The 21,536-nt window shown below is 44.3% G+C and overlaps 1 protein-coding gene across 4 annotated transcripts in view; it reads left to right on the top strand.

Annotated features, from left to right (window-relative positions):
- PARP6 (poly(ADP-ribose) polymerase family member 6) overlaps positions 1 to 14,379 on the top strand; it is a 28,231-nt gene extending 13,852 nt beyond the window's left edge. For 2 of the 4 annotated variants that reach the window (XR_014293806.1, XR_014293808.1), the window contains exons 14-22: positions 1,386 to 1,511; positions 2,775 to 2,840; positions 3,784 to 3,851; positions 5,135 to 5,183; positions 5,414 to 5,526; positions 6,290 to 6,362; positions 12,875 to 12,954; positions 13,347 to 13,410; positions 13,582 to 13,651. Coding sequence is in view for 1 of the 4 variants with exons in the window: in XM_082618074.1 (XP_082474200.1) it covers positions 1,386 to 1,511; positions 2,775 to 2,840; positions 3,784 to 3,851; positions 5,135 to 5,183; positions 5,414 to 5,526; positions 6,290 to 6,362; positions 7,072 to 7,141; positions 12,875 to 12,954; positions 13,347 to 13,410; positions 13,582 to 13,666; positions 14,010 to 14,112 (897 nt within the window). In the remaining 3 variants the exon portion in view is untranslated. Of the gene's footprint in view, positions 1 to 1,385; positions 1,512 to 2,774; positions 2,841 to 3,783; positions 3,852 to 5,134; positions 5,184 to 5,413; positions 5,527 to 6,289; positions 6,363 to 7,071; positions 7,142 to 12,874; positions 12,955 to 13,346; positions 13,411 to 13,581; positions 13,667 to 14,009 lie in introns of those variants that run through there. The other 2 variants (XM_082618074.1, XR_014293807.1) reach the window with 2 other exon arrangements.
- Positions 14,380 to 21,536: the final 7,157 nt, after the last annotated feature.

Genomic DNA, 21,536 nt, shown 5'->3' with positions numbered 1-21,536 from the left:
TTGGAATTTAATCTCCAGAAATGCTTTCCTATGAAAGGATGTTCACTATAGTATTGTGGGTTTTTTAAAATATTTTACTTATTTATTTTTTGGCTGTGCCACGTGGCTTACAGGATCTTAGTTCCCCGACCAGGATTTGAACCTGTGCCCTGGGCAGTGAAAGCGCAGAGTCCTAACCACTGGACCTCCAGGGAATTCCCTAGTATTGTTCATAATAGTTAAAAAAAAAAAAAAATGGATACAAGCCCCTCTGTACAGGGTCCAGTTAAAGAATGATGGTATGTCCTTTGCAGTAGATATTTTTGGATAGAAAATTATAGCATATATAAAAAAGAAAACAGTATGTATAATACAATGCTTTTTTTTATTGCCTATATAATAAAATAACAGTTTCTGTAGGGAAAATATCTGGAAGAATATACATCAAACTTAGCAGTAGTTACTTGTGAGGAGTGAGATTTGGGGGCAAGGGGATGATTTTTCTCTTTTTTTTAATCACCCTTTTAAACATTGTTCTTGAATTTTTATAATGAGGTTATATTTTCTAATGGAAGAATCATAAACATTTGTCTTTTTAAAATTTTATTAAAATATAGTTGATTTATAATGTGTTAATTTCTGCTTTAGAGCAAAGTGATTCAGTTATACATATATATACATCCATTTTCATAATTCTTTTCCATTATGGTTTATCAGAGGATATTGAATATAGTTCCCTGTGCTATACAGTAGGACCTTGTTGTTTATTCATTCCATATATAATAGTTCACATCTGCTAATCCCAAACTCCAAATCCATCCCTCTTCCACCCCTCATATTTGCTTTTAAAAAGAGAAATGCTGGGCCTCCCTGGTGGCGCAGTGGTTGAGAGTCCGCCTGCCGATGCAGGGGATACGGGTTCGTGCCCCGGTCTGGGAGGATCCCATATACCGCGGAGCGGCTGGGCCCGTGAGCCATGGCCGCTGGGCCTGCGCATCCGGAGCCTGTGCTCCGCAACGGGAGAGGCCACAACAGTGAGAGGCCCGCATACCGCAAAAAAAAAAAAAAAAAAAAAGAGAAATGCTGGGCTTCCCTGGTGGCGCAGTGGTTGGGAGTCCGCCTGCCGATGCAGGGGACATGGGCTCATGCCCCGGTCCGGGAAGATCCCACATGCTGCGGAGCGGCTAGGCCCGTGAGCCATGGACGCTGGGCCTACATGTCCGGAGCCTGTGCTCCGCAATGGGAGAGGCCACAACAGTGAGAGACCCGTGTACCACAAAAAAAAAAAAAAAAAAGAGAGAGAAATGCTGAGAACCTCCAGAAGGTAGACCTATGCTGGGTACTGTGTGACTCCCAGCACTGGGAAATCATTTAGCTTTTGCCCCCTTTGTCTCCTTTCTCTTAAGGTGGTGGATCTGCTGGTGGCCATGTGTAGGGCAGCTTTGGAGTCCCCTAGAAAGAGCATCATCTTTGAGCCTTATCCCTCTGTGGTGGACCCCACTGATCCCAAGACTCTGGCCTTTAATCCTAAGGTATAGTTGCTTGGGAAAAAAATCAGGACTCAGGAACAGAGGTGGTAAAAGACAGTGGAAGACTTTGGGCTGTCATTCCAATAGCTTGGAATAAGGGGACAGAAGAAATGGAGCACTTGTTTCTTGGGAACTCTTGCTTTAGCCATTTTAGTGAATAAATAACTAAACATAACTAATAATATAAGATAAATAATAACTTCTGAGTTTCTCAGAAGAAGGGGAGAATGATTAATATTAGTTATGTTATGATAGGGAATAATACAGACTTTGGAGCCAGACAGACCTTGATTCCATTTGAGGTTCTGCTACTCCCTAGCTGAATGGTGTTAAGCAAATCACTTAACCTTTCTGAACCTCAATTTCCTTATCTATAAAAAGGAGATAATATCTACTGTTATAAAAATGGGAGATAATATATATAAAATATTGTATAAGTTAGGTTTCTCTAGAGAAACAGAACCAATAGGAGATGTTCAGAGAAAGAAATTTATTGTAAGGAATTGGCTCATGTGATTATGAAGGCTGAGAAGTACCAGGATCTGTAGTGGGCAAGCTGGAGATTCAGGAGAACTGATGGTGTAAGTTCCAATCCAAAATCCAGCAGGCTCGAGATCCAAGAAGAGCTGATTTTTCAGTTCCAGTCTGAAAGTAGGAAAAGACCAGTGTCCCAGCTCCAGGCAGTCAGGCTGGAGAAGTTCCCTCTTACCCAGCTGTTTTGTTCTATTCAGGCCTTCAGCTGATTAGATGAGTCCCACCTGAATAGGGATGGCAGTCTCCTTTACTCAGTCTGCTATTCAAAGGTTAATCTCCTCTAGAAACACATTCACAGCCACACCCAGACACACCCATGGCCCAAATTAACACAGTTGATGATTGACAAAATTAACCGTCACAAGTACCCAGCACAGTGCTTCACTATTACTTTCATTGCTATGTATCAGGCACTATACCAGGTTCTTTACCTACATTATTTAATCTTCAGGTCATCTCTCTGAGGGTAGTGGGAATTTTTATCATCACTTACATACAGGGATACTGAGGTTCTAAGAGGTTAAGTAACTTACCCTATTATTCTCAGCTGGTAAAAAAAAAGAACTAGCATGTGGTTCTAGAACTTTTTGACATTAAATCTGTGTTCTTAACATGACATACTATGCTGTTTCCCTGAGGCCTAGAATTCTTGTGTACGTCTGGCCCTCCTTTTTATCATATCTCCTCCACTTTTGTTCATCTGGTTCTTCTCTTCCCATTGATTCCCCACAGAAGAAGAATTATGAGCGACTTCAGAAAGCTCTGGATAGTGTGATGTCCATCCGGGAGATGACCCAGGTATTCTGCCCTCTGCCTTTCCCCTGCCTGCCCATTCAAATGCCCTGTTCTGTTTGAAATTCATGCAAGTGGAGTGAAGATGTAGAGATGCTACTCAAGTCCCTCACTGTATTCTCTTTAGTTTTCCCTCTTTAGCCTTCCCAGTCTTTGTCCTCTGTTTTGTTAGCTCTGTTACTCCTGTTTCTCACTCCTTACGTCTCTCTCAACCTTTACCTTTGCTGCTAATTCCTTCACAAGTTGTTCCTATTTAATGTTTTTTCCATAATTCTTAGGGCATTAGAGAAGTGAGGGAAAGACCTCTGTCCAGAGTTGGGAGGGTGAGGAGGGGGGCTTGGAGGTAAGGGACTAGACCCAGGGGCCTACATCTTCTATCCTTCTAGGGGTGGGGCAGCCACATGGAGCAGTGACCATCCTTTGACTCAAGGCTGTCTCTCACCAGACTTCCCCACCCCTCGTCTGCAATCTCTGCATGAATAGACATTCATTTGTACTCACATTTACAGGTGGGCCTCTTCTCAGCAAATCCTATATATCACAGTTCAGATTAACACATAACATACACCCAGGAGGGATGATTTACTTGTCAGAGGGACTCTTATGTTTTATGTAAAGTTTTATCACAGGATTCCTTAGCCTAATCTTTCTGGGACATTGATTTTATTTATTTATTTATTTTGATTTATAATCAACTTTTTAGGGCTGTAGGAATTGCATAAAATGAGGGAGACCCACCTGCATGTTGTTTTGTAAGCATTTTCGGTCATTTTCATATTTATTTATGAGTCTTCCCAACCTGACTGGGGTCCTTGAGGGTGGGAACCCCATCTCCTCTTGGTTTGGTGTGGTCTTCAGTGCCTACCTTGCCCTGGGTCCTAATAGTCTGTGGAAAGTGGGAGGGCTCCTATCTCTCCTGGGAGATAACCTTATGGCCATTGTCTTACAGGGCTCATATCTGGAAATCAAGAAGCAGATGGACAAGCTGGATCCCCTGGCCCATCCTCTTCTGCAGTGGTATGAGTAGAATGGTTCATCCTTTGGTGGGTGGGGGAATGGGGCATAGTATCAGACATTGAGCCTACACCTTCTCTTAGAGGTGGTTTCAGCATCCTTCCCAAGGTTATAGATATTATGGCTGCTCTTTCTTGGGTTTTACTGATACATCGGCCCTTGACAGGAACTCAGATCCTACAAAGAGCCCACAAATTCTAATGTGATGTCTCAAGTTCTCTTTAGGTGTTTCTTGTTTCCCAATAGGTTTTTGAGTGCTGCTTGCATGTAGGAATTAACACTTCATTTCAGTTAGGGTTTCTATGCATGCAGAGAAGTCTGTCTCCCTCTTCTACGCCCTTTCCATATCTCAGGCCCTTCCCTGTTGATGTTGACTGTCCAGAGCCTTGAAGCACTATTATTACTCCCTTTTCCTAGCAAGGGTTCTGACCTTTGTCTATTTCCCTCCACCCCTTGCCCTCCCTCCCTGATCTTGATTTCTCTTCTCTTTTCCTGACATAGCTTTCCCCTTCTAGCTTACTTCCCTCTGTCTAGTCAGCCTTTGACATTAGTACGTTCTCAATTCAACATGCTCCCTCTTAGTATGAGGAATGACCAGGCATAGACCATCCAGGATGGCATCACAGGTACATGAGTGAAGCACAGAAGGAAAAAACCATGTCCCCTATAAGAGATAATACTCCCTTGCTGAGCCCTCAACAGTTTATGCCTTTGTTCTCTCCTGTCCTCTAAGTTCAGCCTACATATGGCCCAGTCTGTCCCCAAACCCTCAGGAAGTTTGTTCTAGTTTCTTCTGTTTTTTTTTCTGCAGCTCAAACAATAACTTTCCATTCCCTTCATCTCTGAGAGCCTTCAGCCTTCCTTTGAGCTCAGGCAGGATGGCTCCTGAGCCCCAGTTCTAAGTTTCTAAATCCCAAGTGTAAGTTGTCAACATCCTAACACAGACCCCACCTTTCTAACTTTTTTTGGTAGCTGACCTCTTGTGCTGACCTTTTGTTCTATCCTTTTCTCTCCCTAGATGTAGCAGCCCACCTCCCACCCCTCTCTTTCTTTCATCCATTGTGTTTAACTACCCAGTAACTTGCTGGTCCCTGGTCAGTAACTTCGCTTTTACATTTTTATACGCAAACATTACCACCCACAGGAATATCCAGATAGTGTCATGGACTCAAACAGCTCTGGAATCCTTGCTTGTTCTCCCAGGGGCAGAGCAAGGCTGCTACTTTGTTCAGGACGGCCTAACCACACACTTATTCTATCCTTTTTTTTTCTCTGTTTTGTCCTAGGATCATCTCTAGTAACAGGTCACACATTGTCAAACTACCTCTCAGCAGGGTAAGTGACCATTCTCCCTCTAAACACTAAATTTCTGGTGAGGGGCAGGGAGGGGCTCCAAACCAGCTAACTGAATTGGTCCTAGACCTGCCTGGTTGGGCTTGTCTCAGTAGTCTTTGGGCCTACGCATATTTCCTTTCTTTGGGGTCAGTGCAAGCCTAATTTGCTCCCTTCCCTCCCTGATCTCCATTTCTGCTCTGTTTTCCTGACCCCACCCCCACCCTGGGCAGCAGCTGAAGTTCATGCACACCTCACACCAGTTCCTCCTGCTGAGCAGCCCTCCCGCCAAGGAGGCTCGGTTCCGGACCGCCAAGAAGCTCTATGGCAGCACCTTTGCCTTCCAGTGAGGAGTGGGGCGGGGCTGGGGATGGGTGCTGGATAAGGCAGAAATAATGTAGAGGGATGGGAAGGCAAGTTCACTTGAGGCATATGAGTTTGTGTTATCTATGTCCATCAACCAATCAGTCAACAGATACTACATGCTATTGTGGTAGGTGCTGTAGAGGATAAAGATACATAAGATACAGTCTTTACTCTCAAGCTACTCGTGATGTAATTGAGGAGAAATGACATTTACATATAAAAAGATGTGGTTGAAGGAACAGATTAGCAGGGATAGATTTGAAAGCTACTTTGAAGGAAATGAGCAATTTATGCCCAGTTGTGAGAGGAGAGAGAGAAAAAGAGAGATTAAAGGTAACTTAAAGGGATTGGTGGTACCCTTTCCTTAAAAGAGATGTGAAGTCATTACTGGAAGCCATATTTGGGATCAGTGATAATCTTGTTGAGTTTGAGATGAATTTGTTTAATTTGAGATAGCAGGATAATAGGCAAATGAAAATATTGAACCAGCAGTTGAGGATTTAGGATGGGACTGTTTGAAGTGTGGAAGAGAAGAGGAGACTGGATATTAAGATGTAAGGGTTAGCCACACACACACACATCTTGCATGCCTATGACTATATCCATGTGCACATCCATTGCTAGGTTTATTTGTGTCCATCTTCATGTCCTGTGAGTGTGAGAATGGGTGGGAGTGGCAGTCTTGGAAGTGCTCCTGGGAACCTCATTCCATGAGGAGACATATATTCTACCCTGCCTTACAGTGGGTCCCACATTGAGAACTGGCATTCGATCCTGCGCAATGGGCTGGTCAATGCATCCTACACCAAGCTGCAGGTGAGGCTGTGCCCCTTTTCCCTTTCTCTCCACCCCCCTCCCTGCCCCACTCAGTTTTGAAGTCTACTCTAGAGTACTTAACTGTTTTTGCCTCAGTGTCCTCAAACCTAGTCTCCCGTGAGGCTTCCCTAGGGAGGAAGTTGAAACTATACGTATAGAATGAATGTGGCTGTTGTATTTTGACCCTAGGCTGTGTTTTTTGATGTTTTTAGGAATGGGAATGTAGCTGTAGGCAGAAATAATAAATTGCTGATTGCAGCCACTGTGATAAATTAACTTGTTAGAACTTTTCAATATATGTGACTGTTCATTCAGAGAGTTGATATAGGAGACTTATTTCTTTGCCCTGCAAGACTCCAAGGAATAGTTATTGTTCCTCCTCCTGACTGCCTGTTCTGTATTCCTTTTTTGGAGGGTGGGGATCTGCATATATACCAAGGCCTAGGGACAGGAGCATGGCTTCTGAGGGACAGACTCAATGCACTCCTCACTCTCCAAGGCATCAATATCTACTATTTCACAGGCAAAGGGGTTAACTTGCATCCACTTTTCAGCCAATCAGCTTTTCAAGAGTAGGTGCCTAAAGTTATCTGAGCGAGTGAGAAGATTAAATGGAGGGACAGGGGGCTGGATAAGCCTTGTGGCTGCCTAATACACAGCCATGGGTGGGCCCAGGCTCATATTGCTCATCCTGGTGTTTCCCTGCAAGCTGCATGGAGCAGCCTATGGCAAAGGCATCTACCTGAGCCCCATCTCCAGTATTTCCTTTGGATACTCAGGTAAGAAATAATCTTTGGTCACAATGACTCTATTTACATTGCATCCGTTTTGTGAATACATAATCCTATGCTGTCTCCTCTTTCATCATGGATACTTGGTCTGTGTCAGCTCTCTTCCCAATCATGGATACATAATCTTTCTCTATTCTCTCTCATTAGGAATTTAGATTCTTTGCAAGTTGAGGCCAACTATCTCCCTTTCTCTTAGGTATCCTCTTCTCCATGGGGATGGTTTTATTCATTGTGGGGCCTTGGTCCTGGGAGTGGGTTAAGGAATAACTGGGAAATGAAACTAGGCTCTTTGGAGAACACATTTTTGGTGTTGGCATTAGCCTGTCATTATAGATTGTGTATGTGCACACCACACGTGCATGCAAGTTTATATATGAATGCACATGAAGGCTTGAGCCCCTTCCACTGGCTTACATTTTTGGAGACATTGTTCTCCTCCTTGTCAACCACCTTTTAAAGTTTAAACTATGTATAATTATACACTATTATATTAGTCACGTTGAATGCAAGAGGAAGCATTTTATTCCAAAGGTAAGGCATAAACAATGTCCAGATTCTAGTCAGGAGATGAGTTCAGCTTTGTCCAGCTCAGAAAATGAATCTGACTTAGCTCTCTCATTGTTTCAAGTTTATGTCTGAGTTCCTTTTCAGTCTTTTGTTCTTGTTCTGTATAGTCTCTATATAAAAGTGAGCCACCATATAGTTGCATGTCTACCATATGAAGGGGCCAGTGCTAGATTTTTATAAATTACTATTTAGTATTCTCCATTAATTGTAACTTATAAAGATAACACTTAGTTCCAGAATAACAGAACTAGAAAAGTCTCTAATGACAGAATAAACCAAACAAAGTAGAAGAAAGAAGTTAATATAGGTAAGAACCAAAATCAGTGAAATAAAAACAGGTACAATAGATAGGCTCAAAAAAGCCAAAAGATGATTCTTTTAAAGAACTAACAAAACAGATAAACCTGTCTAGATTGATTAAGAAGAAAAAGAGCACAATTAAATAATATTATGAATGAAAAAGGGAACATAACTATAGATATAGTAAAATTTTAAAAGCTAATAGGAGAATTCTGTCAACTTTATGCCAGTGATTTGAAGACTGTCAAAACTGATAAATCCCTAGAAAAATATAACTTAACAAAACTGATTCAAGAAGAAATAGAAAGCCTGAATAGCTCTAAAATTGTAAAAGACATTGAAATAGTAGTTTCAAATTTGCCACAACAAAACAAAACAAAAAACTTACCAAACCCAGATAAATTTTTTTTAAACATCTTTATTGGAGTATAATTGCTTTACAATGGTGTGTTAGTTTCTGCTAAACCCAGATAATTTTACAAGTGAGTCTTAAGTCACACTTTCAAAGAACAAATTATCCCAATCTTAAACAAAATCACCCAGAGAATAGAAAAAGATGGAATTACAAATCACAAAAGATTGGTAAATTTGACTTTATTAAAACGAAAAGCTTCTGTTCATCAGAAGACACCTTAAGAAAGTGAAAACGCAAGTTACAAACCAGAGGACATTTGTAACACAACTATAAAAGATTAGTAATAAAGATGCATTTTAAAAATTCTTACAAATAACGAAAAGACAACCCCCCCCCCAAAAAAGGGCAAACAACATGAATAGGCATCTCACTGAAGAAATGACCAAAAAATATAAGCAGCTGCTCATCCTCTGTTAATCAAGGAAGTAAAAGCAGGACCATATGACTTACCATGTAGCATCTATGTGGATTGGCAAAAATTTAAAAATCTGATAATACCTCTGATTGTACCAGAGGTTGCAGATAAGCAGGATCTGTTTTATCACGGGAATATAAATTGGTACAACCACTTTGGAAAACATTTGGTGTTAAGTTTCATAAAGCTGAGAAATTTTATCCCTGTGACCCAGCATTTTCATTTCTGCATATGTGCACCCAAAGGTGTGTACATGAATGTTCAGAGTAATATTGTTTGCAACAGCAAATCTTAGAAACAACCCAAGTGCTCATCATCAGGAGAATGGATAAATTTTAATATATTCTCACAATGGATTATTATCAATGAAAATGAACCAACAGTGGCATTCAGCAACATGGAAAAAATGTTGAGTAAATAATAGTTGAGTGAAAAAAAAAAAGGCAAGCCCAGAGGACTACTGTATAATGCCTTTTTTATGTTGCTCAAAAATTAAAATTAGGACTTACCTGGTGGTGCAGTGGTTAAGAATCTGCCTGCCAATGCAGGGGACACGGGTTCGAGCCCTGGTCCAGGAAGATCCTGCATGCCGCAGAGCAGCTAAGCCCATGCACTACAGCTACTGAGCCTGCACTCTAGAGCCCACAAGCCACAACTACTGAGCCCATGAGCCACAACTACTGAAGACTGTGCGTTTAGAGCTTGTGCTCTGCAACAAGGAAGCCACTGCAATGAGAAGCCCACACACGGCAACGAAGACCCAACGCAGGCAAAAAATAAATAAATAAATAAATAAATAATTTGAAACATTAAAATTATTTAGTGTGTGCGTGATAAAACTAAAGAAAAACATAACTCAAATTTTGGGATAGTGGATACCTCCCAAATGGAGGCAGATAGTTGGGATACAGTTAGAAGCACTTAGATGTAAGTCACTGGTAATGTTTTAGTTCTTGGATTTCATTCTTAGGTCTGTAGGTATTCATTGTCCTATTAAATAAATGATAGTGTGTTGTGAACCAAAGGTTATGATTAATCCAAGAAGGGTAAGGGCCCAGTGAATATATATTTATTGAATGTGTGAATGAATCTTACTCTGTGTGCCTGGGGTCCACAGTCAGGGTGGGTTCAGGGTAGTCTTTTGGCTTTGTCTAGGTTCCACAATTTTTATCTTTGTCCCAGCCTGAGCCTCCCTCTAATTAAGCTCTTATTCTAAGTAGTGAGATCCTCCTGGCTTTTAGTGCCCACAAAATTCTTTCTTCTTGTCTGTTTTCTCCCTGTTCTCTCCCTCTCTCCTCTCCCATTGGCCTTTGTTTATTACTGAGTGCCTGAATACCTTTAGTTATTAGATGGAGCCAGGAATCTCTATTGACTTCTTTCTTTCTTCTTCTTTTTTTTTTTTTTTTTTTTTTTTTTTTTGCTGTACGTGGTCCTCTCACTGTTGTGGCGTCTCCCGTTGTGGAGTACAGGCTCTGGACGCGCAGGCCCAGCGGGCATGGCTCACGAGCCTAGCTGCTCCACGGCATGTGGGATCTTCCCGGACCGGGGCATGAACCCGTGTCCCCTGCAGCGGCAGGTGGACTCTCAACCACTGTGCCACCAGGGAAATCCTCTATTGACTTCATAACTTTCTTTTTCATGTACTGATAACATAAAAACATCATACGGCACCATCTTTCTCCCTCTGAAGGTCGATTTGATTATAGATACAAAATACCTTATGCTTTTACTACTGGAGTTATAGGTTATCTTGTCCAATCTCTTATTACTTTACAGGTAAGAAAATAGATACACAGAAAAGTTAAATGACTTTCTTAGGGTCACACAGATCTAAGTAGCAGAGTTAGGACTGGAATCCAGTTTTCCTAACTTCTAGGCCAGTGTTCTTATCATTATATTGGACTCACAGGGTAGAGTTTGCTTGAATGACTGAGTCTGAGGGCCCCATAGATATGTGAGAGTCTCTGATGCTGGGTGAGATGTGTGTAAATGTCCGAGTTATTTTAGTTAACTCCAGCATTTGGCCAACTCTGTCTTTGTTTGTTTCCTTCCACCCCTTTCTGCTCTGGTTTTCTCTATTTTTCCTCAGGGTATCTGTAGCCTAGTGACATTGGGTGCCCTCTGGGGGTCAGTGTAAATAGAGAGCATTCATTTGACTAGCGGAGCCTCTAATGACTTGGCCATAGTGAGCAGGTTAAAATGAGGGACAGTGGGAAAGGAGATGGTAAACTCCATCTATGTGTTTAGTTGTGCTTAGAAGCTTCTCACAAGTGTATACCCTGGACACAAAGCATCCACGGATTATTCTGGCCTCCAGGTTCTCAGGGTGTCTGGTCTCAGGGAAACTGACAGAAGATGATTGGGTCATTACGGTCAGGACAGTGTGCAACAGGATTGGGATGGGACAAGATTTGGATTATATCATAAGGGCCAGCTCTAAGACCAGCCATAGAAATCAGATTGTTCTCTCTTAACATCTGGGATAGAACCTAAATGGGAATTTCACTCAGAACCATGCACTGAAATACCCAGGCTGAGAAAATCATCATGTTTGGATGCAGAGCTAAACCTAGTTAAGGCTAATGGAGAAGTTGTAAACAGAGGGGTGGTGGGTGTCCTGTAGGAGAAAGAAATTGGCAATTCAAGTCTTGAGGCTCTCATTGCCCTAAATTTTTTTCAGGCAATATATCTGTCATGGGGCTTCAGTGTGAGTGCATGATGAATTGACAGCCTGAGCAGTGAAGAATGTCAGTCCAGTGGTTATCATCCCTACTTCTATACCATGGCTATCACAAAACCAAGACTTGCAGCAGCGTGGAGTTAGTAATAATAGAAAGTTCCAGGGTGGACTGGTGAGATAAGTGCCCTGCTTATGGCCTGCAGTGATAGCATCATTCCCCATCTTCATCCGTCTCCCTCCTGGGTCTCATGGTCTCATACACAGACTCATCCCTGACTGTGATAAGGCTGGGCCTGTGATAAAGCTGAATACGGAGACTGAAGTCCTAATCATAGGCCAGAAAGAGTTGGGAATAGGGGCACACAAGCACTGTGCACATCTAAGTAGGAAGAATCCAGAATGAATCTATAAATGTCATAAACAGGGCTATTCAGTGAGGGGCAAAGATGGTGGAGGATTTATGGATTCAGATAGGGTGAAAATGAGTGAATTGGCACCTCTTCCTCAAGTCTGGGAGGACTTTCTGAAGGAAGCAGGACTCTTCAAGGTAGCTGCCGTTGTGGTTACCTGTGGAAAATTATTCATCACTTAACTGCTGTGCTTTCTCCCTTTTCTCTGAATGACCCTGGTCAGAGCTTTTTATGTAACTTTGAACTAGAGCAGATCTGACTTGCTCTGCTTGCTTCCTCTCCAGTCACTTCACTCAGCCTGGCATTTGACCCGAGGTGTTGATGTCACCACTCTCCTAGGCCCCTCATTCCTGACTCATTTCTTGTGTTACTCCCTGTCTTAGAACCCTTCAGTGATTCCCGGATGTTCTCAGGATAAACTCCATTTGCTTTAACATGGCCTATTAGACCTGCTTGATCTTATCCTAGCTTATCTCTTCCACATCATCTCTCACCACTTCTCTGCCATCAACTAAGCTGCTACAAACTAAGGCACACTGCTTTGTTTTTCCTCCAGGCCTTTTATATCCTATTATCTCTGCCTAGAATACTTCTTCCCTCTTCATTTAGCTAACTCTTCCTAATCCTGTAGTTCTCAGCATAGCTATCACCAGGAAGCCTTCTTCAAACCCCGAGGCTAGGCTAGTTCTCCTCCTCTGGCTCACACAGTGCTCTATATTCTCCCCATCATAACCCTTACCATGCTCTGTTGTAATTATTTGTTCCTTCCCTGTAATCTCCATCAGACGAAATTCTGTGACGGCAGATACACTGTTTGCTTTATTCACTGCTGTATCACCAAGCGTCTCTAGCTCAGTGCCTGGCACATAGTAGGCACTCGTTAAATACTTGATTAAGGAATGTGTGAATGAACTGGTGTGTTTTTCTGTGACAGGAATGGGAAAAGGACAGCACAGGATGCCCTCCAAGGACGAGCTGGTCCAGAGATATAACAGAATGAATACCATCCCCCAGGTATTATTAGTTGCCATTGCTCCACTGAGGCAGGACCCTTCCTCTGGGATAAGTTTGGCTACAGAGATGGATGGGGAAACAATGGTGGTGGTGGAGGTGGTGGCGGGTGGTGGTTTAAAGATCATTTGAAGGAATCAGATATGTTCTAAGATGAACACATTTCTAGAGTCATCTGTGGCCTCAGTCATAAGTATGAAAGCAGAGACTGAGTTTAAATCCAGTGACATGAAAACGTAAAGATGGAAGCCTGGACTCATCCAGATTGATTATGGAAAGCGAAAATTTCAGGGGGGTGGCTGGATATCCCAATCTCCATCCCCAACCATTACCAGCTAACTAGCCTCTCTAGGGAAAGCTATAACCATCTACCTGGCTCTGCTCTCCTCTTCCAGACCCGATCCATTCAGTCAAGGTTCCTGCAGAGTCGGAATCTAAACTGTATAGCACTTTGTGAAGGTAGGTATCTCACCCAGTCCCTGTTTTTCTGGGTCCCCAACCTTTATTTCTGGTGCAACTTTGGCACATGATCCAGCTAAGGGTGATGTTGAAGCATCATATCTTCCCTTCCCTGCCTGGACCCTCTGACCCAAGCATTATATGTGTAACTTCTGGCCCTTCTTTTCCCAGTGATTACATCTAAGGACCTCCAGAAGCATGGGAACATCTGGGTGTGCCCTGTGTCCGACCATGTCTGCACACGGTTCTTCTTTGTGTAAGTCTAGGAGGGTTCCTTGGGAATTACTTGGAGGAATGAGGGTGGGAGCATAATGATATGTGACTACTGGGAAAGTCTGTTTCTGTTATCAGAGACTTGTCCCTGGCTACCTGAGTGGAGCTGGCACTGGGACTTTCCCCTTGGAGGATAGGGATGGGTATAGATAAAGGTCTGTTTAGAGGAAACCAGATAAGCTGAATCTCTTCCACCCTAAAGAGTATCAAGAAAGGGTTTTGACTTCTTGGATGGGATGGCCACACCTCCAAATGCAGTTCCACTGGTTGACATTATTCTGGTATTGTTCTCCCTCTTATGCTCACACTTGCCCTATCTTTGGCAGATATGAGGATGGTCAGGTGGGCGATGCCAACATTAATACTCAGGACCCCAAGATACAGAAGGAAATCATGCGTGTGATCGGAACTCAGGTTTACACAAACTGAGGGGGCCCCAGCCCTCGTACCACCCCCGTTCCCCCAGGATCCATCTGCCCTCATAAAAGGGCTCAGGAGCAGCAGCCGAGGCTGCCCTGAGGAATCAAGAGGCCATTACCAAGGGGCAGGAAAAGGATAGAAGAGACGGCCTTCATGGTGGAGACTGACCCAAGAACCACTCCACATTTGGATGGCCCAGACTGACTCCTTACCCGATTTTCCCAGTTGACTTCACCCTGTTTGTAAATAAAACAATAAAATGGAAGGTGCTGTGGATTGGATATGATCACTGTGGTCTGACTAACCTTGGCCCAGCACCTGCCCCAAGCCCCCATATGGGGGTGGGGGTGGGGAGAGTGGAATATCATGAGGGTTGGGACTATTTATCTTGGATGGAGTCAAAGCTAAGTCCATCTAGTATACTACGGATCTGTCAACATTTTAATCAACGGATTAGATAAAGGAAACTTATGCAGAGGACACAAACTGAGAAGGATATGGAATACCACTGGTGACTCTTCTTCAAGGTTTAAAAGGACCACTGAGGCCAAAGCAGCTCAGATCTCCTTTCCTTAGGACCTCTACTTTTTGCACAAAACCTATCCGCTCTCCCTTGCTCTGTGTCTTGGGGGCTGGGCCCTACTCTCCTCCTCCTTGCAGCTATTTCTTCGGGATAAGGGAGGTGGGGGGGAGAGTTGGCAGGTGCAGGAAGCAGGTTGAAATCTATAAAGAGATCCTAAGGAAATAAAGCCTCCCTTAATGAAACAAAATCCAGATTCTCCAAGGATAGCAGTGTGAGGGAAGACAGCTGTTTCGAGGAGACCTAACTGTTTCAGTGAAAGCCATATCTCCCTGTTGAAATTCCCACTGCCAACCTTCTGCTGGCCTTTAGGCTGTGCTCTGTGTACCTAAAACCCTAAGTTAGTTCTAAGAGACAGGTTGGATATTGCCAAATATTTTATGAACTATTAATGAAGAAAACAGGAATATAAGCACAGAGACTACAAAAAGCATTAAACAAGCCTGGCTTTTACGTATAGGGTTTTTTTGTTTTGTTTTTTGTTTTTGCCGTACGCGGGCCTCTCACTGTTGTGGCCTCTCCCAGTGCAGAGCACAGGCTCCGGACGCGCAGGCTCAGTGGCCATGGCTCAGGGGCCCAGCTGCTCCGTGGCATGTGGGATCTTTCTGGACTGGGGCACGAACCCGTGTCCCCTGCATTGGAAGGCGGACCCTCAACCACTGCAGCACGAGGGAAGCCCAAGTATAGGGTTTTTAAAATTGTTACAGCTTCTTGATTTATAAAGCCTGTGCTAGACTACCTGTTGTCTTTCATTACCTTCATCCTACCTTGGAGGTAACCTTCTTTGCCTGGGTATCTTACCTGCTTTGTAGTTAAGACTACAAAGCCTGAACTTAACATGGAAGTACCATTCTTAACGGTCCATCCCCCTAGGAGCTGTTTCTTAAACTTCTTTACCCCCCTTTTTTTTAACTTATTATTTTATTTGTTTATTTTTGGCTGCGTTGGGTCTTCGTTGCTGCACGTGGGCTTTCTCTAGTTGCCGTGAGCGGGGGCTACTCTTCATTATGGTGTGTGGGCTTCTCATTGCAGTGGCTTCTCTTGTTGCAGAGTACGGGCTCTAGGCACGCGGGCTCTAGAGCGCAGGCTTGGTAGTTGTGGCGCACGAGCTTAGTTGCTCTGCAGCATGTGGGATCTTCCTGGACCAGGGCTCGAACCCGCATCCCCTGCACTGGCAGGCGGATTCTTAACCACTGCACCACCAGGGAAGCCCCCTTTACCCCTTCTTGATAAAGACTGCTACATTCTGACTCTACAAGTCTCTTCTCCCATTCTGGTTTCAGGTCTAGGAGAAATTTCTCTAAGTAAATGAACCCATCAGGGCGTCCACCCTAACTGAAATTCCTGCCTCGTGGGAGGACCCTTGCAGCTCACCTGTACAGTATCAGAGATAGCTAACATTTTTTAGTTCTTATTAGGTAGGTGCTGGGCATTATGCTAAGCACCTTAATAATTTGCTAATACCTTGGCTTACTTACTGTGTGCTTGGTATTGTTGTAAGCTCTCTACCTGTATTGACTAATATAATTCTCAAAACAAGCCTATGAAATAGATGCCATTATTCCCATTTTGTAGATGAGAAAACAGGCACAAAGGATAAGTTATTTGTCCATATTCCACAGCTAGTGACTGACAGGCAACCAGACTCCAGAGCTGCCATTCTGGTTCTATGCTATATAGCCTTTCAAACTTTACAAATATTTTTTCATTTAATCCTGACAACAAAGATGGAAGATGGTGGTTTTTTTTAAGAGATCTTAAATAATGTGGGTAAGGTCTCACAACTGGTTAGTGGCCATCCTGGGTTTTTAACCAGAGTTGCTGTACTCCAGGGCCTGAGCTCTTAACTCTTTTACTTCCCCAGGGGTTCTCAAACTGCTCCCACTGGTGTTCCAGGAATTGAACCTAGGTGCTTGGCTACTCAGATGTTATAATGACGTTTTTGCTCAATTTTCTGAAATTGGTAATAGACTTTTCTCATTTTTAACCATTTCTTACAGTTTTTCTTTATCAGTGGCATCTGACATAGCAAGTACTAGCAAATGATGGAATGAGAAGTGATGAACAGATGGTGTGTGTTACCAGAAAAACTCAAAAAACTTGAGCTTGCCTCATGGGAATCACTTTTTTTTTTTTTTTTTTTTTTTGCGGTACGCGGGCCTCTCACTGTTGTGGCCTCTCCTGTTGCGGAGCATAGGCTCCGGACGCACAGGCTCAGTGGCCATGGCTCACGGGCCCAGCCGCTCCACGGCATGTGGGATCTTCCCGGACCGGGGCACGAACCCGCGTCCCCTTCATCGGCAGGCGGACTCTCAACCACTGCGCCACCAGGGAAGCCCCCAGGAATCACTTTTTTAAATAGCATATGCATAGTAGTCTTTTAATGCTAATAAAATCGTAATGAAATCAAATATACCATTTTATAGTGTTCTACATAACAGCATCAGAACTTTTCGAATCTGAGAAGTTTGAAAGCCATACATAACCATATTTGAAAAAATTCAAAACATGTATTGTGTAAAACAAATCTAATAAAACCCGCAGCATTCCTATAACAAGAATGCTTTCATTGCAAGGAAAATTGTACTGGGCCCTGAGTTTCTGGAGGGGAATCCTCCTACAGCCTCTAGTGGGAGTTGAAGGAGGATTGCCCCTTTCTCCCACCCAGGCCTGGCTGCCTTGGAGGTGGGGAGGTGGAGCCTGTGAAAGCCAGATCTGAGCAAGACATCATCCTTCACCGAAGCCAGGACAACAAATACTACACACAGTGGTTGACAGTGGCCTCGTACCTTTCACATAGTCCTGGGCTCAAGCAGCCTTACTCATTTAGACCTGGCCATGCTTTGTTAGGGCAAATAGGGCCTGGAAAATGTTTTCCTCAATTAGTTCCAGGTGGAGAGTAGATGGCTGTGATTTCTGGATTGAGAACTTAAAACTCCTGGAGTTAAACCTTCCCCTTACCTCTCATGGTAATTTTCCATCCAGGCAGGGTGTGGCCATGACTCAGTTTGTGGTGAGGATGTGGCCATCCATAGGGGAGGAGCCTTCTGCTAGATTCTGCCTTTCATTCTGGCCAATGGGGAGAGGAAGGGAAGAGTCTGATGCTGAGTCATAACTGGGTTACTTACCAGCTTCTCACAGGATGGATTCTGAGATGGAGGTTTGGGTGGATGATGTCTCAGCTTCTGGGATCAATTTGGGAATGGCGGGGAGGAAGCTTCAGGGGTCACCTAATTCCTTCAGGGTCCTTCTCCCCCAGAAGGCGGGGGGGAATAAAGTAGTTCATTTGAAGGGGCATCGGTCTCTGGGAGTACTGTATAGATTTTTCCACAAATATTTCAGAGGCACCCTGCAAGGAGCCCAAAGATGTCACCCTTTAAGTTAAAGTATTGCCTACAAAAATTATTTTATGTAGGAGACCAAAGTCTCCTTTGGCCTAGCTGTCCTTCCTAGGATAAGTGGGTCAGGTTAACTTGTAGCCAGTGAGCATGAAGGTGGGGACTAGAAGTATGGTGCCAAGGAAAATGCGGATTATGATTGAACTGTAGTAGGAAGACTTCCTGGGGAAGGGGGCATTTGATCTATTGTTTGCTGATGCCTTTCTTTCCTTTTTTTTTTGTAAAACTTCTCATTTTATTTTTTGGCTACAGCATGCGGGATCTTTAGTTCCCCGGCCAGGGATCGAACCTGTGCCCCGTGCAGCGGAAGGGCGGTCTTAACCACTGGACCGCCAGGGAATTCCCGCTGATGCCTTTCTTGGTCTTCTAAATCTGGATTACTTTGGGGGAATAGGGTCTGCTTACAGTTCCACTTGCATCTTAGGGAGCCTGAGCTCTGGCTACACTTGTAGGGAAAAAGGAGAGAGCACAGGCCTCCACAGGAGTGGCTTGGTGGATAGGACTAACCCACCCTAAGGAGGCTTTGTCCTGTGAGCCCTAGCAATTCTGGGCTAGAGAAAAATTGTTGGAGGCCATGTTGGCTGAGGCAGTACTTCCTGCACTGGAATGAACAAGGACTCCTCAAGATCTCCCCTCCTTCTAAGTGCTGATGAGGCATTTCCTCACAGCTGCATTCAGAAAACATTTTTTTACTGTTCCTTTACCCTGGAATGGGCTTCTCATACCCATCTCTGTGGTAACCACCCCTCCAAGTCTCCCCCTCCATGAATTTTTCCCTTTCCCCGACAGACAACCTGTTCTCTCTTTATCCCTAACTCCAAAAGGCCAACTTTCTCTTCCTTCCACAATTTGTCTGGGGGATACTCTGGAATTAAGATTTTCTGCCACTCTGGTGGGCCTGAAGAGACCTTGGGAATCTGAAGGAAGGCATAGAAGAAATTACAGTCTACTTGGTCTGGCTCTGGAAAGGGCATATGAAGTCCAAAGTGATAAGCACTTCTAAATCTGACATTCAGGCCAGTGGGCTGCCCTGGAAACTGTATTGGCCTGAGAGAAGTAACAGTGCTATTTCAGGCAGAAGCCAAGAGGTCACGTAATGGTAAAACCTGTAACCTTACCCTGTTCGCCAGGGCCAAGGCTTGTCTTTAGGCTGCAGGGTTTGGTCGGGGGTATTGTTTGCTGACAAACCTACCTCTCCAGGGACTCCAAATGACCATCAAGAGTTAAATCATTAAACTCCAGATTCTGTGATTCCGTGGTCGAAAATCCAAACAGGTAACACAGCAATCTACACCCTCACTCACACCTCGGTCCAGTGAATCTAGCAGCCCCCTCTCCTATCCTGCCAGGTCTATGAGCACAGTGAAAGGACTGGCTCGTGGAGGAGGAGCTAGCTTCCAGGGGAGTCTGTGTCCTCCCTCAGCCTCCCCTGTTTCCTGTAGCCCTGGGGTTACTTGTTGCTGGGTCAGAGGAATGAAGATTTGATTCAGGAGGATGGCTCAGAGAAGGGCAAACAGTTACTTGAATTGAGAAATATGTTCTGGCACTCGTCATAAGGAAACACCTCCAGGACTAGTCAGTTCTCAAAGAGGACCCCTATTGGGCCGTGTGCTATACTCATTCACAAGCATCATCTGATCAAACCTCACCCTATGGAGCAAGAATTGTCTTCAGTTTACTTTTAAGGAAATGGACTCATTAAATTACAGGATATGGTCATAGGGCTAGTGAGTGGAATTGGAATTAAATATGATGGAACCTACACTTGCTTCTGTACTATGCTGCTTCTCAGCAAAGTAATGACAACCACCTTAAACTCTGTGACAAATTTTCACTATACATCTAATGTGAGCAAAAATATGGTGGATTAGTCTCTGCCAAAGTTTCATGGACAGCATTTTTATAACTATTGGATGATCAATATCTGTAACTGAAGAGCAGTAGTTTGCTATCAGCTCTTCAGTTTAATACACGTTGCTTTTCAATCATGGGAATATATATAGATTTAGATCTTTAAAATGCAACATAGTCCAGCATTGGCCAGATATTGCCCCTCCAGTGTTGTTCACCACTGTACTTAGTTCATGTTTAGCTCAGGGGCCAGAGGTGGCCATTTATGCCATCCCTCTTTCTCTGAATAGGGAGGAATCTGATTCTCCCTGGTGAGGCATGGCTTTTTTTCCTCTCAGCAACTTCATGTGCTCTTACCACCTCAATAACCAAGCTTTTACTTCCTATCTACAACTAAGGGGACCAGAAAGGACTTACAGAAGAAATTAAAATATTTTATCTCAGACAAATTTAGGTGGTCACTTTTTCCTTGTCAGCTTATCTGAGCTAACAGGAAAGCATAATGAAGGCCTGTGATTCAGCTGCAGGCAGGGTGTCTGCCTGAGCAGGTCACACCCTTTGGTCTCATTTTCCAGGAAAAGGAAAGAACCTAAGATAATCGTATTCACGATTTTTAACGAGGCAACATTGTATCTGCTCTCAAAACTTGCTCTCTTGAAAGATGGCAAGAGTTAACAGCTGTTTCGTTGATAACCGCTGTCATCACTTGTTATTGGCTAGTTACTGGGAAATCAGAAAATGTCTTAGAGAAGAATGTAGGAAAAGCAACAATAATTGATTTAAATACACAGGCTTGGAAACAGAAGTGCTTACTTCGGCAGAGATTACGGGCTCTCACGTTGTGACATTTCCTGATGGAAATACAAAAAATACTAATACCTTCTATTCACTTTCTACTCTCAGGCACTCGCTCTGCAGGACTCTAGCCCCTACTTAAGTATTCACATGGTTCCAACTTCCTTCTTTGTTCTAGCCCCAAGAACAAAAGGGCCTCGTGCTCCCGCTCCATGCACACTCCGCCCTCCCTGGTTCTCCCTAACCCCGTTCCAGTGTCGGAGCCCCTCCGAAGACGGCCCAGACCTCCAACCATCCCACGAGTCACCATCCTTCTCCACCTCTGATCCTATCTCGGGCTCGCGAACCTCGGGTTCGGCTCAGTCTCCGGGGTGTGCAGTGGGGCGGGCACCCGGGCGGGGGGAGGCGGGGAGTCGCAGGGCAGGGCTGGGGGAATGCTGCCTGGGACCCATAAATCTAAGCATCATCTGGGTAGGCCAGGGCAGCTCAGCTGGGGCGGCCTGGGCCAAGGGTCAAGAGAAGAGCCCTGGTCCAGCTTTCCAAATTGGCGGCAACAGGTGGCCCGGGCGCCGGGGGGCCTGGGGGCGGGGTGAGGTCCCCGGAGCTCCGGGGGCGGGTCCTGCTGCCTCGCAGCTTCCCCATTGGGCGCTGAGGACGTCAGTGCTGCGATTTTTCTGTAACGTGTCCTTCCGCCACGGAATGTAGTTCTCCTCCAAAGGGCAACCTGCCCGCCCATTCCGCCTCCGCAGCACTCCTACTGAAGGTGACTGTGCCCGGCGAGGATGCAGAAGGGCGGGGCCCCGCGAGCT

The sequence above is a fragment of the Mesoplodon mirus genome (assembly GCF_964341445.2).
Source record: "Mesoplodon mirus genome assembly, chromosome: 4".
Taxonomy (NCBI): domain Eukaryota; kingdom Metazoa; phylum Chordata; class Mammalia; order Artiodactyla; family Ziphiidae; genus Mesoplodon; species Mesoplodon mirus.
Note: the sequence above shows the minus strand (reverse complement) of the source record. Positions and strands in the feature narration are given on the sequence as shown.